We start from the raw sequence: 15,603 nt of genomic DNA, 5'->3' as shown, positions 1-15,603 counted from the left end.
AAAAGAGAATAAGAATAGTTCCAAGTGTACAGAAGAAAATGCTTTTCGGAATCAACTTCTCTGCATCCCCAGCAGAGTCGCCACTGTAGACGAAGCCTACCTCGCGGGCTTTCACCCACGGAAGGTCCGCCATGACTACTACGGTGATGTTTGGACTCGAGGTCCACTAGAGAAGACGACTAGCTCGGCAGGGCCGGTGTCGAAGAAAGAGTCGCCACCCGGATTTTAGGTCCGAGAATGTTACTGAGATTCCTTGCGGGAAGCAAGTGGGTTCGGGAAGTTAGGTACGCTTGGGGAAGGTTAATATCTCCTCGAAAGGAAATATTAAGCAACCCCAAAATCGCCCGGTGAACCCACCAGCCTCCTACTTAGCATTTCTAAATACAATCAGGCTATTAATAACTCTTTTAATCTTTTTAAATTCGTTTTGAATATGATTTGTTTGAAAAAATCATCTTTTCGTGTCATATTGCATAGTTGTATACAAAAGAAAACAAACAACAAAATATTACAATCCCAAAAGCAATGATATAGGTGCAAAATTAAATACAATTACATCCGGGCATTCCCTGGTCTTCAAACCGCTCCAAAACAATATCCTCACATACTCATATCCACCAAAATAAAAGGTTAGAAAGAAATAACATAACTATATAATTAATTATGGTGTAAAAATGGGCAAAGGACTAAACTGAATAAACTTAAAAAGTTTATTTAAGGACCTAATTGAAAGAAAGTGGAAAACTCTAAATTAAGGACCAAAGTGAATAAAATATAAAGTTTCAAAATAGGGACTAGAATGAATAAAAGGAAAAGTTCTAAATTAGGGGCTAGAGTGAATAAAATGAAGTTATTGGGTTAGAAATTAAAATGAATAGAAAAGAAAGTTTTATCATAACTATTGATGCCTAAACGATTGTGAGATAAAATTTATCTCGAGTTGATTCGTTTATCCCAAATCATTGTTACGAACGAAAAGAACCAATTAGATCAATAATATTAACTTGTAATATTATTAATATCAGAAAGAATAAAAGTATAAAAAAGAGTAGGTTGATTGAAATAAATAAAAATGTTCACAACAAATTATTTAACTAGTAAATCATTGCTTTATAGTTAAATTAAATTAATTTAGGGATCAAATATATACAGAAAATATATTTGATAGCCTATTGACAATAGAAATCGACAAAGAAAATAAAATCAGAAAGGGGAAGAACAATCTACATTTCAGAGTACCAAATATTAAATAATAGACAGGATTTGTCCCTCAGAAACTTTTACCTAGGTTGTGGGATGATTGGAAAAATCACAAATATTGGAACACGGATGATGAACGCAAAAAAAACTAGAATTTATTTAGAGTGATTCGGTAGAATTTCGGCTATTTTCTATCTAATTTTCATCCTATTTTCGTGCTCCTAAGAGCTGTGTAAAGATTGCTATTTATAGGCAAAATTAAGGCTGCAGGGTCAAAGTTGGAAAAAGGGTAAATAAGGCAGGGGTTAAAAGGGGATTTGTCCAACTTTTCTAAAAAGTTGCTGCGGAAAGCAGCAAAGAGAGAGAAGGGCTGACGTGCGTCAGTTCTGACGCATGTCCGCCAAGTGTCAGCGCGTGGTTGGCGCGCCAATCACGCGCCGACACGTGGCGCCCTCCTCCTTTCACCTCTCAGTTCTGTTTCGGTCCAAAAATACTCTTAATGACCTTCGATTTCAACGATTTTTGTTCCGTTGGACTCGTTTCGACGAGATGGATATTTTTGTATCTAATAGTCTGAGGCTGAAAATGACCGGAACTAAGGTTATTATCCATTTTACTCCAAGTTTCACTCGAAAACATCAACTAATCACAGATTCTTCGTTAGACCTCCGAATTGACCCTATAAAAGTGTGTTATGACACTCTCGAGGGACACGACACACTAAGATATCCTAAAATTTAATTTGGTGCTCTGAAAAATTTGGTTTTGAATAGGAAATGACTGACTTTGACTTTCTAACGAGATATTTTTCCGTGATTCATTTCTGATCATATTTCCAATCATCTTTAAAAGGTTTTCATCATAGGGCTACGACTCCAGTGTCTACACCAGCTTAGTGATGGGTGCACGTGGAGAATTGGCCGATTATGATATGTCTTCCTACCATGGCTATGTCCCTCTTTTGGATATTTCGGCCCTTGACCGAGCACATTTGTTGCTTAGTTTTACACCTCCTATTTTTGTGTCATATGAATCACGTATTGCCCATCTTAGTGGTAATACGGGTGGTGGAGCCTTGAATTCTCAATTTGTAGGTACCGAAGAAGGCGGTGCGGAGGAAGCAGCGGACGAAGATCCACATGCACAACCACAAGCCCAAGCACCACAAGAGGAAGATCCTATTGATTTGAGAAGGATTTGGAACCAAATCAATGCCCACAATAGACAAATGAATTTGAGAATTGATGATTTGGTTGAAAACAATAATGTGATGAATGACAATATCAACACCTTGCGGATGGAGAACAAGTCCACCCGTCGTCGGATGCTCTCATTCTTCCGTCGTCAAAATATTGAAACTTCACCATCTCCACCGGATTCACCATCACATGCTTAGGTTTTATCATTTCTTTCTCATTTCTTTTATTATGTTTAAGTTTGGTACAATTTCTTTTCCATTATGCTTAGTACAATTTCAGTTTTATTTTTATGTTGAATGATTTTCTTTTTCTATTTAATGTTGGATGAATTTATTTCTTGATTTTTATATCTTCTTTCGTATGCGTTATTTCGTATAATTTTTCGTGTTTTATCAATTTTTGTACCAATGAGGACATGGTCCAAATTAAGTGTGGGAGGAGATATTACATATATCATTTTCTTTTAGTACGAATGAATGAAACGAATGATGATAAAATGACATCCATTTTTCAACATATACAAAAAAAATTATTTTAAGCAATTTGCAACAAATTTATTTTAAGCAAATGCAACACATTTTGCAACGTATTTATTCAACTTAACATTTATTTTATAAACATTATTTTTCATAACTCTATCGTTATTATTCTTATACACTTAACATTTTCATATGTTTAAACAATATAGTAACATTTAACTTATGATTATTTGAAAGGTTATCATTATCGTTAGAAATAATATATTTCTATACGGGCAATATTTTTCAAATTTTTCACAAATCTCCGATACGATTTTAAGTAAAATTGTTTCGAGTGAATGTATTTAAGTAAATAAATTCTTTATTTCAATCTCTATTTTATATCATGCAAAATTCATGATATAATAAATCTTATTTTAAATTTTCAATTAGGTTTATAGGCATTAAATTGAACTAACAATTTTTAGTTCGGTTTGATTTTCGTCTTACATTAACACCAATTGAAGTTTTTAAGGAAACTTTAACCATAATACATGTTGAATTTTAAGTCAATATAGGATAAATGTGTTAATTTTCTTTTTCCCAATTTATAATTTTAATTGTATAATTCATGTTAATTAATCAATTAGTCGTATTCTTAACTTTTGGCCACGATTGAGACCAACCTTATCACAATCGAGGTATGAAAGGGAAGAAAATTAAGTACCGTTTACTTTTGGCCACGATTGCGATCACCCTTATCACAATCGAGGTAAGAAAGGAACGTTAAAATTAAAGCAAAAATTAAGATTGTTTAAAGTTTAAAGTAACGATTGTGTCCACCCATGGCATGGTCGGAACCTCTTAAGCGAACACAAATAAAATGCATATAAAGTTACGATCGAGACCACCCTTATCTCGGGCGTAACTAAGCAAATAAATTAACCTAAGTACTTATTCATTTAATATATTTCATATGATAGGTTTGGGAAAGGAAATTTTGTGCTTTGAAATGCCTTGAGAAGAAAAACTCAATAACATGCGTGCTTATATATCGTCCCGAACACTTCAATTTTAAAATTAAAAATACAAGACGAATAATATATCGCTTTTACACTAGTTAGTTTGATATTTTGCGTATAAATTTGCCATGCGAAGTTAATCTTTTCGGCTTAACTAATTTAAAACAAAATACAAAGATATATGTTTTATTTTCATAAAGAGGTGGGTTAAAGAATAAATTCAATGAAATTTTGCTCGGGACTAGCAAAAGATTAAGTGTGGGGATTTGTTAAGCCCAAAATATACCTTAAATATTATCAATATTTACATTAGTTCTGCTACGAATTTGTGTTGTTTATATCTATTTAGAGTACTTTTACGTCCGAATATGTTTCTTTCATGCAAGGTACCTAAATATTTGGTAAAAATCCAAATAGGAGCGAAAAAGGTCAGAAACGAAGGAAAAACCCTACGAAAGGAGTCAAAGACGATGAAAATCAAATGCACCAAAACGAAGACAAGGAACGAAGTCTGATCCGGGAATAAACACCCGTGTCGCGACCGAGATTCCTTATTCTCGGTCGCGACACGCGTTGCCCAGTCACTTCTCTCCTCCGTTTTGAAGACTGAAATTTACCCCCCTAATCTCGGCAGAGATTTTCTATTCTCGGCAAGATCAGATTTTCAGGCAGCACAATTTACACATGTTCGATTGGATAGAAACGTCTCTTCGCAGCAAACACGTCCTCTAGACTCGACTCTTCAACAACTATAAATAGAGAGTTGATTTCAGAGATCAGAGATATAATTGAGAGTTAAGATTTAGTACAAAATTTATGCAGAAATTCTGAGTCAAACGATTCAGAGTTAGAAAGTTCGATTTTGTAAAAACGATATGATATACACACATTGTTTATCAAATAATTACATACACAGTAGTATTTAGATTTAGATTAAGATCTGTTTATATTAGTTTATATTTTGGTAGTTGAAGAACCATCTCTATTCCGAAGATTCAGCGAGAAGATTAAGTAGCGGATTCGACCTAGGAGCCTAACAAACTCTAACGAGGTTTGAGGAAAGGATTGACGACCCGGAACTCTCATGTCGTTTGAATGCTTCCATGCTTTTTATTCTCTGTAAACTTGTATCAAATTCATACTTCATCTAATAAAGTTCATGCAATTCAATAAATTTTTATGTAGCACTTTTGTAAACGATCGGAAGTGAGTTCTGGTGTTTTCACTAAAACGTAGTTAAATTCAACATCTTTACAAGGAAACTTTATTGAACACTTAGGCAAATTCATTCTTCGAGAATTAATTTGGTTAAGGTAGCAATCTATCCCGACCGTAGGAAGATTGTCTGCGGTTCAAAGCCTTTTAATTGGAAGAGTTTACGTTATTACATTTTTATAGTTTATACAAAGTTTAAAATTGTTTTCTTTGCTTAATGCAAACAAACACAATTATTCTCTTATTTTAAACACTAAACGTTTCTGTTTTGTAATTCATATTCAAAACAGAATTGATTTCTAACATTCTACATATTCTAGCCTAATTCTTATTCTATGAATTGGATCGATATCTTTTTATTACTACAAGCGAAATCGTGCACTTGCGAAAATTGCTCAACATATGTATACACATAAACAAAATGCAAATTTCAACAATAAACTCTATAACTTAAAAACGGTTGTCAAATCAAGTAATTAATAAGGTCGTTGTAGTATAGTGGTAAGTATTCCCGCCTGTCACGCGGGTGACCCGGGTTCGATCCCCGGAACGGCGAGTTTATACTTTTTGTTATTTCTCTATATGCAAACCCTATTAAGATTATAATACCTTGGAGTGAAGGCCAATCATGATTCGGTGGGTGATCAAAATACTCTATCTCTTAATGTCCACGTCAAATATTTAGATTATCTTATTGTCTTTTTGCAAAGTTATAATAGCATTCGATTTACTCTTGAATTGGATCGTGCTTACCTGACCATGCAACGCGTATCAACAATCTCAATTCGGACTCATTAAACACTTGTAGGTAAGTGTCTTGAAAAAAATGGTACTGGATCTTCTAAACGTAGTTGAGAAAGAATCACCAATCTTTCAATAACATTATATGTTCTAGTGTTCCACATTATAATATGGATGAGATGTGATTCATTTTCTACCTGTTCACTTGGTATATTGCTTAACATTTCATGTCTTGCAAAATCAACCATATGAATTGTTTTTCGAACTAAACGGATCATATCATGCTCAACGACATCATAATCCTCATCATTAACAACAGGTTGTAAGAACATATATGCTAGGCATATAAAACCAATAAAGAAAAAGCTTGATCTCGACTTAAATCTTGAAGGCATTGAATCTACAGAATCATCCACAGTAAAAGAGTGTCAACAAATTATCACTGCATCATCTATCCTAAGATAAGCAGAGATGATATATATGGAAGAATTTCAAATCCATTTCCAGATTATAATCCGTTGGAGTGAAGACCAATTATGTTTCGAGGGATCATGAAATACTTTATTAGAGTTAAAATGCTCTATCTCTTAATGTCTTGGCAAAATATATAGGGTACGTTGTGGTATCTCCACAAAGTCATAATATCTATCCATGTACTCTTAAGTTAGACCGTGTTTATCACACAATTCAACATGCATCAATAATCTGGATTCGGGCTCATCAAACACTTGCATGTAAGTTTCTTGAAAAAATTGTATTGTATCTCCTAACTGTGGTTGACAAAAAAAAGTCACTAATCCTTTAGTAAAATTACATGTCATAGTGTTCGAAATTATAATATGGATTAGATTAGATCATTTTCTTCTTGTTGGCTTGGTATACCGCTTAGCATTTCACTTATTGCAAAAACATTCATATGAATTGTTCTTCGAATTAAACGGGTCATATCATCCTCATCCTCATCATTAGCATTTCACATCTTGCAAGATCAAGGGTATCTGAACTAACAGAACCGAGTAATCACCGAATTATTTGTAGATAGGGTGAGATAAAAAAAATTACTCACAACATCTAAATTTGGATAGGGGTAGGGGTTACTATGCATGAATTGTAGGGATACCCGCCCCCACCTCCGAAAAAATTCATGAGGATCCTCAAAATATCCCAACGAGATTCCCGCAAAATCTCTCAAATTATATTTTGATTACGAATCTGCAAAATTCTCATCCCGCCCTTTTGCCAACCCTGTCAACAACAGAGATTAGAGAAGAGGAATTCGGAAATACATCACAAACGAGTGAACAGTTTGGTAGAGGTAGTGATCTGAGTTGTATTTGTTAATGTATTTTCACTTTAAAATCTGCTCCATTTTCGGTTTGGACGGTAATAACAGAGGCGGCTGATATATTTCTATTTCAAGTATGCTGGTTCTTGCATTCTTGGCTACTTATAGTTTTGTTCGCATAAATTAATCAGCTCAACATAATAAAGCTTTTTTACATGCCAAAAACAATTTACCACAATTTTTTTACAATGTAGAATAATAACTTTATGTTTAATTTCAAAAAGGCAATTTTACCTTTAACATATTTAAGTTTAACCAACTTCACACATTATTAACAGAACTCCCTATTTGTTATAATCACCAGTGTTCTAAAAATTGGCCAAGGCGGGGATTTTTAGAACACCATCCCGATTTTCACTAATCGGGCGGTATAAATCGGTTGACCGATTTTTGGCCGCCTAGGCGGATCTAGGCGGCTTCTAGACGGTCCTAGACGGCTCCCAGACGGTCTTTTTTAAAAAATTGGTCCTTAAATTTTATGTCAACTTTTTTAATTTTTAAAAAAATATTAAATAACAAAAAAAATTAAAAAAAAAAACATAAACTATTAAATTTATTTTTAAAAATATTAATTTTATTTTATTTTGACACATTTTGTTATAAATATTATTTTATTGATCTATTTGTTATTTTTTAAAGTACATTAATATAAATAATATTAAAATATGTATGTTTTTCTATCCTAAATATTTTCTATTATTATTATTATTTTTACATAGTATAATTCATATATTAATGATATTTATATAATACTTTATTTAATAGAAAATAAATAAATATAAAAAATACAAATCCGATTAATCGCCGATTAATCAGTAAAGGTCATCTCCGCCCGACTAGCGCATAATGTCTTTTACAACCTTGGTAATCACTGCAAATCTCATACATATGTATACACATAAACAAAATGTAATTGTCAACAATAAACTCTATAACTTAAAAAAAGTTATCAAATCAAGTAATTAATAAGGTCGTTGTAGTATATGGTAAGTATTCCTGCCTGTCACGTGGGTGACCCGGGTTTGATCCCCGGCAACGGCGAGTTTATACTTTTTGTTATTTCTATTCGTGCAAACCCTATTAAGATTATAATACCTTGGAGTGAAGGCCAATCATGATTCGGTGGGTGATCAAAATACTCTATCTCTTAATGTCCCTGTCAAATATTTAGATTATGTTGTTGTCTTTTTACAAAGTTATAATAGCATTCGATTTACTCTTGAATTGGATCGTGCTTACCTGACCATGCAACGCGTATCAACAATCTCAATTCGGACTCATTAAGCACTTGTAGGTAAGTGTCTTGAAAAAATGGCATTGGATCTTCTAAACGTGGTTGAGAAAAAATCACCAATCTTTCAATAACATTATATGTTCTAGTGTTCCACATTATAATATGGATGAGATGTGATTCATTTTCCACCTGTTGACTTGGTATATTGCTTAACATTTCACGTCTTGCAAAATCAACCATATGCATTGTTTTTTGAACTGAACGGATCACATCATGCTCAACGACATCATAATCCTCACCATTAACAACGTGTTGTAAGAACATATATGCTAAGCATATAAAACCAATAAAGAAAAAACTTGATCTCGACTTAAATCTTGAAGGCATTGAATCTACATAATCATCCACAGTAAAAGAGTGTCAAAAAATTTATCTCTGCATCATCTATCCTAAGATAAGCAGAGATGATATATATGGAAGAATTTCAAATCCATTTCCAGATTATAATCCCTTGGAGTGAAGACCAATTATGTTCTGAGGGATCATGAAATACTTTATTAGAGTTAAAATGCTCTATCTCTTAATGTCTTGACAAAATATATTGGGTACGTTGTGGTATCTCCATAAAGTCATAATATCTATCCATGTACTCTTAAGTTAGATCGTGTTTATCACACAATTCAACATGCATCAATAATATGAATTCGGGCTCATCAAACACTTGCATATAAGTTTCTTGAAAAAATTGTATTGTATCTCCTAACTGTGGTTGATAAAAAAAAGTCACTCATCCTTTAGTAAAATTACAAGTCATAGTGTTCGAAATTATAATATGGATGAGATTAGTTCATTTTCTTCTTGTTGGCCCTACACTTTACATGTTTTAAAGACAAGGTCCTCGATCAATTATTTTTCAAATTGAACCCTTAATCAATTATTTTGTTATAGATTCGGCTTTTATTTAACTTTTTCATCAAGTTTGGGCAACACGCATCGTTAGGACTATTCGGCTTATTGACGTGGACAAATAAAAACAAGAGCTTATTGACTAGGATAGATAGAGAGTAAAAAGTAACAAGAAATTACAGAAATTAATTTCACATAAGTTCTTCCAAATTCGACCTTATCCTCTCTCATTTTGTGATTTTCAGCATTAGAATCACCAAATCGATATTCTCCTCTCCCAAATTCGACAGAAAAGTTAGATAAGAGCCAAATCTATAATAAATTCAATGATCAATGATTCAATGTAAAAAATAATTAATTAGTGGCTCGATCTTTAAAACAGTTAATTTCAAAAGATTAATTATGTTTTTTGCCTTATTTTTTCACAAACTTGAATAGATATGCCATTAGTAGTCCTTCCATAACTATAGTAAGGCGCATTATATTACAGGCTAAATTTGGCAAACAGAAAAACATAATTAAACAAATTTGCCTGGTTGAAGCTTAAACTTCTCATAAATTATTTTTCCACGTTGAGTCGGTGATCAAAAATCATGTCACGGATCCAGTCCTTATTCAACTTTTTCATCGAATTTGGGAGGCACGCATCATTAAGAAGATTCACCCAGATAAAATAGATAAATACAAATAATAGTTTATTGACTAGGAAAGATTAACAGTAAAAACAAAAAGATATTACATAAATCAATTTTCAGTAGGTTATTTGACGCTCGATCTTCTCCTCTCCCATTTCACGATTCCCAACATCAGAATCGCTAAAATGATCTTCTCTCCTAACTCTAAAATTCATTTCCAGCTGGTTCTTCCAAAATTGATTTATAGTTTGGAATAAACTACTGGAAATTGCTTTCTGTAATTTCTGTTTACTTTTTGCTTTCTCCTCTAATCAAGAAACTTATTTTTTTATTTGTCCACATGGAAGTAAAAAGGTCCACGTTAGTATGCCGAATGCCTTAACAGGTTCAAACTCGATGTAAAAATTAAAGGGTTAATTATAAATAACTATCATGTGGTTTGACCGATTTGCAGACCGGTACATGTGTTTTTTTTTTTTTTGCAAACACAACATCTGCTTGCAAAATTTTATATGTTTTTTTACTTTATCAAATTTGACCGATAATGATCTCAAAATGAAAAGTTTTAAGAACTAAAGTTATTTAGTATCATATTTACCATGGAACCATATTTTTAATTTTCAAGATCATCATTTTTGGAGTTTTCTTTCTCTAAATTATTTTTTTCTCTCATAAAAAAACAACACATAAATGACCTCAAACCTAAAAAGTTGAAGAATTAAAATTGTTTAAAATATTATTTAACTCTTGAAAATTTTCATTTCGAGATCATTATCGATCAAATTCTGACAAAGTGAACTCAAATTCAAAATTTTACAAACCACAAAATTACGTTTGCAAGATTATACAAACCACATGGTTGCATTTATAAAAAATATACTACAAATACCGATCTGCAAATCAACCAAACCAAATTAACCCAAAATTAAATAAAGATCGGATTGATAACATAATAATCAAAAGCTAATATTAAAAAAACGCGTGTCTCAAAATATACTATAGCTTCTTTCAAAAAAAAAAAAATACTATAGCTTAATACCAAAATCCACCCGTGAAACTTGGGTTAAATTACACTTATGGCCATTAAACTTTACTCATATATTATAATATGACCATTAAATTTCAAAATACAATATAAATATCACTCAACTCTATATTTTTTAATATTATAATCATAAAACTTTAATTAACATTTCAAAATTACCATTAATGATCTCAAAATAGTTGAAGAATTACGGTTGTTTTGCACGATAATTTTTAATTTTCCAAAATCAACATTTTTTTAGATTTCTCTTTCTAAAAAGTTTACTTTTTATCTCCTAATCTATCACATGAATGATTCAACACGAAAATTTTAAAAAATTAAAATTGTTTAGAATCTCATCATTTAAAAATATATATATATATTTGAGATCATCAAATGTCATTTTGAGGTATCAATTAAAGTTTAATGATCATAATGTTAAAAAGTGTAAAATTTTAATTTTTATATTGACCATGTTTAGCAATTAGTTGTTAGCTGATAGCTGGTTACATTAGCTGTTAGCTGATTACCTGTTTAGTTAGCTGATTTGACTAACGGATTGTATGAACTTGTTTGGTAAAACTTAGCTGATTGCTAATAGCTGTTTGTGTAAAATGACAAATAAGAATATGGTAAAACATTTATTTGATATTAAAGAGTATTAATTAGGGGTAAAGATGTCACTAAAAAGAGATAAAACAATATGCTAATTGAAAATACCAATGTTATCAAGCCCGGCTCGGACCGGGAACCGGTAGGAAGGTCGGTCCGAGCGTGACTGGTTTAATTGATGCTCTGAAAACCGATGTGAACCGGCGGTGGACTGTTTCGACCGGTGGTTAAACCGGGAACTGGTGAACCCGGTTCACACCGGGTTATTATTAAAAAGAAATTAAGAAAAAAAAAACTCTGTACGTATAATTTTACCAAAAGGATGTCGTGCCAAGAGAGATCATTTCGGTGTGGCATTCGCGTCGCCCATGTCGTGCGGATGCGCCCCTAACCCGATGGTGGAATGACTGCACCCCCTCCGCGTGAGAGAGCATTTTCCCTAATAATTACTTAAAGGCTTATGAATGTCATTTACTTATAAACTAATTCTCATTTCTTTCCTATGTGGGATAAGAATGCTTAGTTTATTTTTATCTTCTTCTAAACCATTTCAAGTGGTTCACTTTAAGCGCAAATTTCTCATTCATCACTTGTCTGTTTTAAGTTTATAATATACCGTTAAAAAGATCACATATTATATAATACATTTACATATTTCAAATTATTCTAAATTCTATTTATCCTTTATATATTCAAGTCTCAAATTGATAAAAAAAATAACAAACAAAAGTTGTTTATAATTTGTTTTGGATATATATAATTTATAAAAATAATTTTAAAATAATTATATATATTTAATATATATATAAATATTATTTATTTATTACGTCATCTGGTTCGACCAATCCGAGCCATCCGATCCGACCAAGTGACTCATGATTCAGTCACCAATCCAGTTTGATGTCCGGTCCGGTTCTGATAATATTGGAAAATATACTTAAAATGAGCTTTTTCAAACCTCTCCTCACCAAAAACTACTACTAGAAATTTAATTAGTCAACCTTTAAAATAGTTCAAACCTCTAATTTTACTTTAAAAACTCTTTACCCAACAAGGTCATTACCTTTTATTTTAAAGTGTAATAATAATATTATAAAAATGCGTAAACTTTAGTGGTCATTAGTGTAATTTACCCATCCCGAAATCAACCCGCAAACCTTGAAAAAGAAAAACGAAAGAATTCTGAAATTCGAAAGCCTGCTCCCCGTGAAAAATCCCACGCGTTCAATATGTAGTCCATCCATACCAATCCACGGTCATCACGGATACACGTCATCAATCCGTGGCTCTCTTGTCCAGCCAATTATATCTCATTTCTCTTTCCTTATATATATATATAGTCCTCAATCAATTTTCTTTACTTTCTACTTTGAAATCACTTTTAAATCTTTCCACAATTTCCGATGGCACCAAAGGTAGCGGAGAAGAAACTCGCCGAGAAGAAACCGGCCGAGAAGAAACCTGCGGAGGAGAAGAAGGCTGAGAAAGCACCAGCGGAGAAAAAGCCGAGAGCAGGGAAGAAGTTGCCTGATAAGGAAATCGGAGGCGCCGCCGACAAGAAGAAGAAGCGGACGAAGAAGAGCGTGGAAACATACAAGATCTACATCTTCAAGGTATTAAAGCAGGTTCATCCTGATATCGGGATCTCGAGCAAGGCGATGGGGATTATGAACAGCTTCATCAACGATATCTTCGAGAAGCTTGCTCAAGAATCGTCTCGTCTCGCTAGGTATAACAAGAAGCCTACGATTACTTCCAGAGAAATCCAGACTGCCGTCAGACTTGTGCTTCCGGGAGAATTGGCGAAGCATGCCGTCTCCGAGGGTACGAAGGCGGTGACTAAGTTCACCAGTTCTTAGGTTTGTTCCTGGTAATCTGATTTCATTGATTTTGGGGGTTTTATCTTGAGATCTGCTTTGATAAAATCAATTATATGGAAATTGTGTAAAAGTTGATTTAATCGAGACTGTATTTTGGGGGTAACATAACCTGAAGATGAATATCTTTGTAGGGAGATGAAGAGATAACATTGGATAATATGAGACAATTTGATACTAAAACCTTTCATAATGTTTGCTGAAATGCCTCAATTCTTATATTTTGATTTCATTCCACTATAATTTCGTTCATTTTCACCATCTTTTGAGAGTGTGTTCGGCATAGGTGGGGTTGTAAATGACCCGATCATGAGGAGCTCGGTGGTCGGTTCGATAAAAATTCGGTTCGATTTGTTAACAACCTGTTCGTGAGCACGATTTACTGGCTTGGGTCGTAAACGAGCTGAGTTTGAGCATGCCAAAACTCGGTTCGAAAGCTCGCGAGCAGGTTTGATTAGAATATTTATGAACAAATTTCAGTTTTATAGAAAATTATATACTTTTGTGTTAGTTCACAAATATCTAAACTTAATATTATTTCTGAGTTCGTTAACAAACATAATAAATGAGTAATAGACGAATTATTTGTAAGCATTTTGTTTATTTATTCATGAACTTTGTTTGTTAGCTTCTTTATATACACTATTAAAGAGTTATTTACGAGCATACTTTACAAATATAATTAACGATGTACTCACAAACAATTTATGGATAGATAATTTTTTTAATGAATCAAGTGCAAAAAAGGATTTAGGCTTGAAGCTCGGCTTGGGCTCGAGCTCGTTAATTTTATAGCAAGCTCGGTTCGGGTTTGAGTTTGTTAATTTTATAGTGAGCCGAGCTTGAATAGGTCGAAGCTTAGCTCAGTTCGGCTCGATTATAGCCCTAGATATAGGATTGAGAGTATGTTTGGTAGGGGATAAATGAAAGACGGATAGAGATAAAAAAAGAGAGTAAAGTTTCACCGATAAATCTTCTGATTCAAAATCGTGGTGTAACGTGTACTTCCGTTCTGATCATGGAATAGATGAAATAAATTAAAAAATGTATTTTTGTTCAAGAAAGAAATCTTATTGGAACTGTGCATATCCAGTTCATCCTTCAGAACCATATCACATCCTGGATCGGATGGATGAATTGAGACGGTATTTTGTAAATATCTATGTGATTTCATGTTTTATATTTTGAGGATCTTTTAATTAATATTATAAAACTCAAATTGGACTGCACCGGATAGTTTGACCAGTCGAATCAGGCATGATTATGGTCCGAACTAGATTGAAAATGAATTGGGGTGACCATGATTGAACTGAATGGGCATAAAAATTTAGAATGATAGCAAAAGTAGAAAGGTCCAAGGACTTTATTTTGTTGTGACATTTATATCGCTCAGGCTCACGTTGTGTGGGTGCGATTCTAACTCAATGGTGTTTCGATTGCATTCAATGCATGTGAGAGAATTTTTCTCCTAATAATTGATTAAAAGCTCGTAATTTATTAAATAGCTATTTATGGAATTTATTTTATCCAAACAAAAATTTAGGTTTTTGTTGTGCCAAAAATTTGAATTTTTAATTTAAAATTTAAAAATAAATTCTTAAATTCGGAAAAAAAATTACTCACAACATCTAAATTTGGATAGGGGTAGGGGTTATTATGCATGAATTGTAGGAATACCCGCCCCCACCTCCAAAAAACTTCATCAGGATCCTCAAAACATCCCAACGAGATTCCCGCAAAATCTCGCAATATATTTTGATTACGAATCTGCAAAATTCTTATCCCACTCTTTTGCCAACCCTACCAACAACAGTGATCAGAGAAGAGGAATTCGGAAATACGTCACAAATGAGTGAATAGTTTGGTAGAGGTAGTGATCTAAGTTGTATTTGTTAATGTATTTTCACTTTAAAATCCGCTCCATTTTCGGTTTGGGCGGGAATAACAGAGGCGGCTGATATATTTCTTTTTCAAGTCTGCTAGTTCTTCCATTCTTGGCTACTTATAGTTTTATGCGCATAAATTAATCAGCTCAACATAATAAAGCCTCTTTACATGCCAAAAATAATTTACCACAATTATTTTTATAATGTATAAAAATAATTTTATGTTTAATTTCAAAAAGGCAATTTTAC

The 15,603-nt window shown here is 32.9% G+C and overlaps 1 protein-coding gene across 1 annotated transcript; it reads left to right on the top strand.

The window, feature by feature from the left end:
• Nucleotides 1–12,944: 12,944 nt before the first annotated feature.
• LOC136224525 (histone H2B-like) lies at nt 12,945–13,695 on the top strand. The gene has a single exon (XM_066012882.1). It carries the CDS (start codon nt 12,995–12,997, stop codon nt 13,448–13,450), a length of 456 nt encoding a protein of 151 aa, XP_065868954.1. The 5' UTR covers nt 12,945–12,994; the 3' UTR covers nt 13,451–13,695.
• Nucleotides 13,696–15,603: the final 1,908 nt, after the last annotated feature.

Source organism: Euphorbia lathyris, chromosome 3 (assembly GCF_963576675.1).
Source record: "Euphorbia lathyris chromosome 3, ddEupLath1.1, whole genome shotgun sequence".
Lineage (NCBI taxonomy): Eukaryota > Viridiplantae > Streptophyta > Magnoliopsida > Malpighiales > Euphorbiaceae > Euphorbia > Euphorbia lathyris.
The sequence above is the reverse complement of the archived record's forward strand: the minus strand, read 5'-3'. Positions and strand labels throughout refer to the sequence as shown.

Excerpts from the sequence above, each read along its gene's own strand:
- LOC136224525 (XM_066012882.1), top strand. The coding sequence starts at position 12,995 with ATGGCACCAAAGGTAGCGGAGAAGAAACTCGCCGAGAAGAAACCGGCC.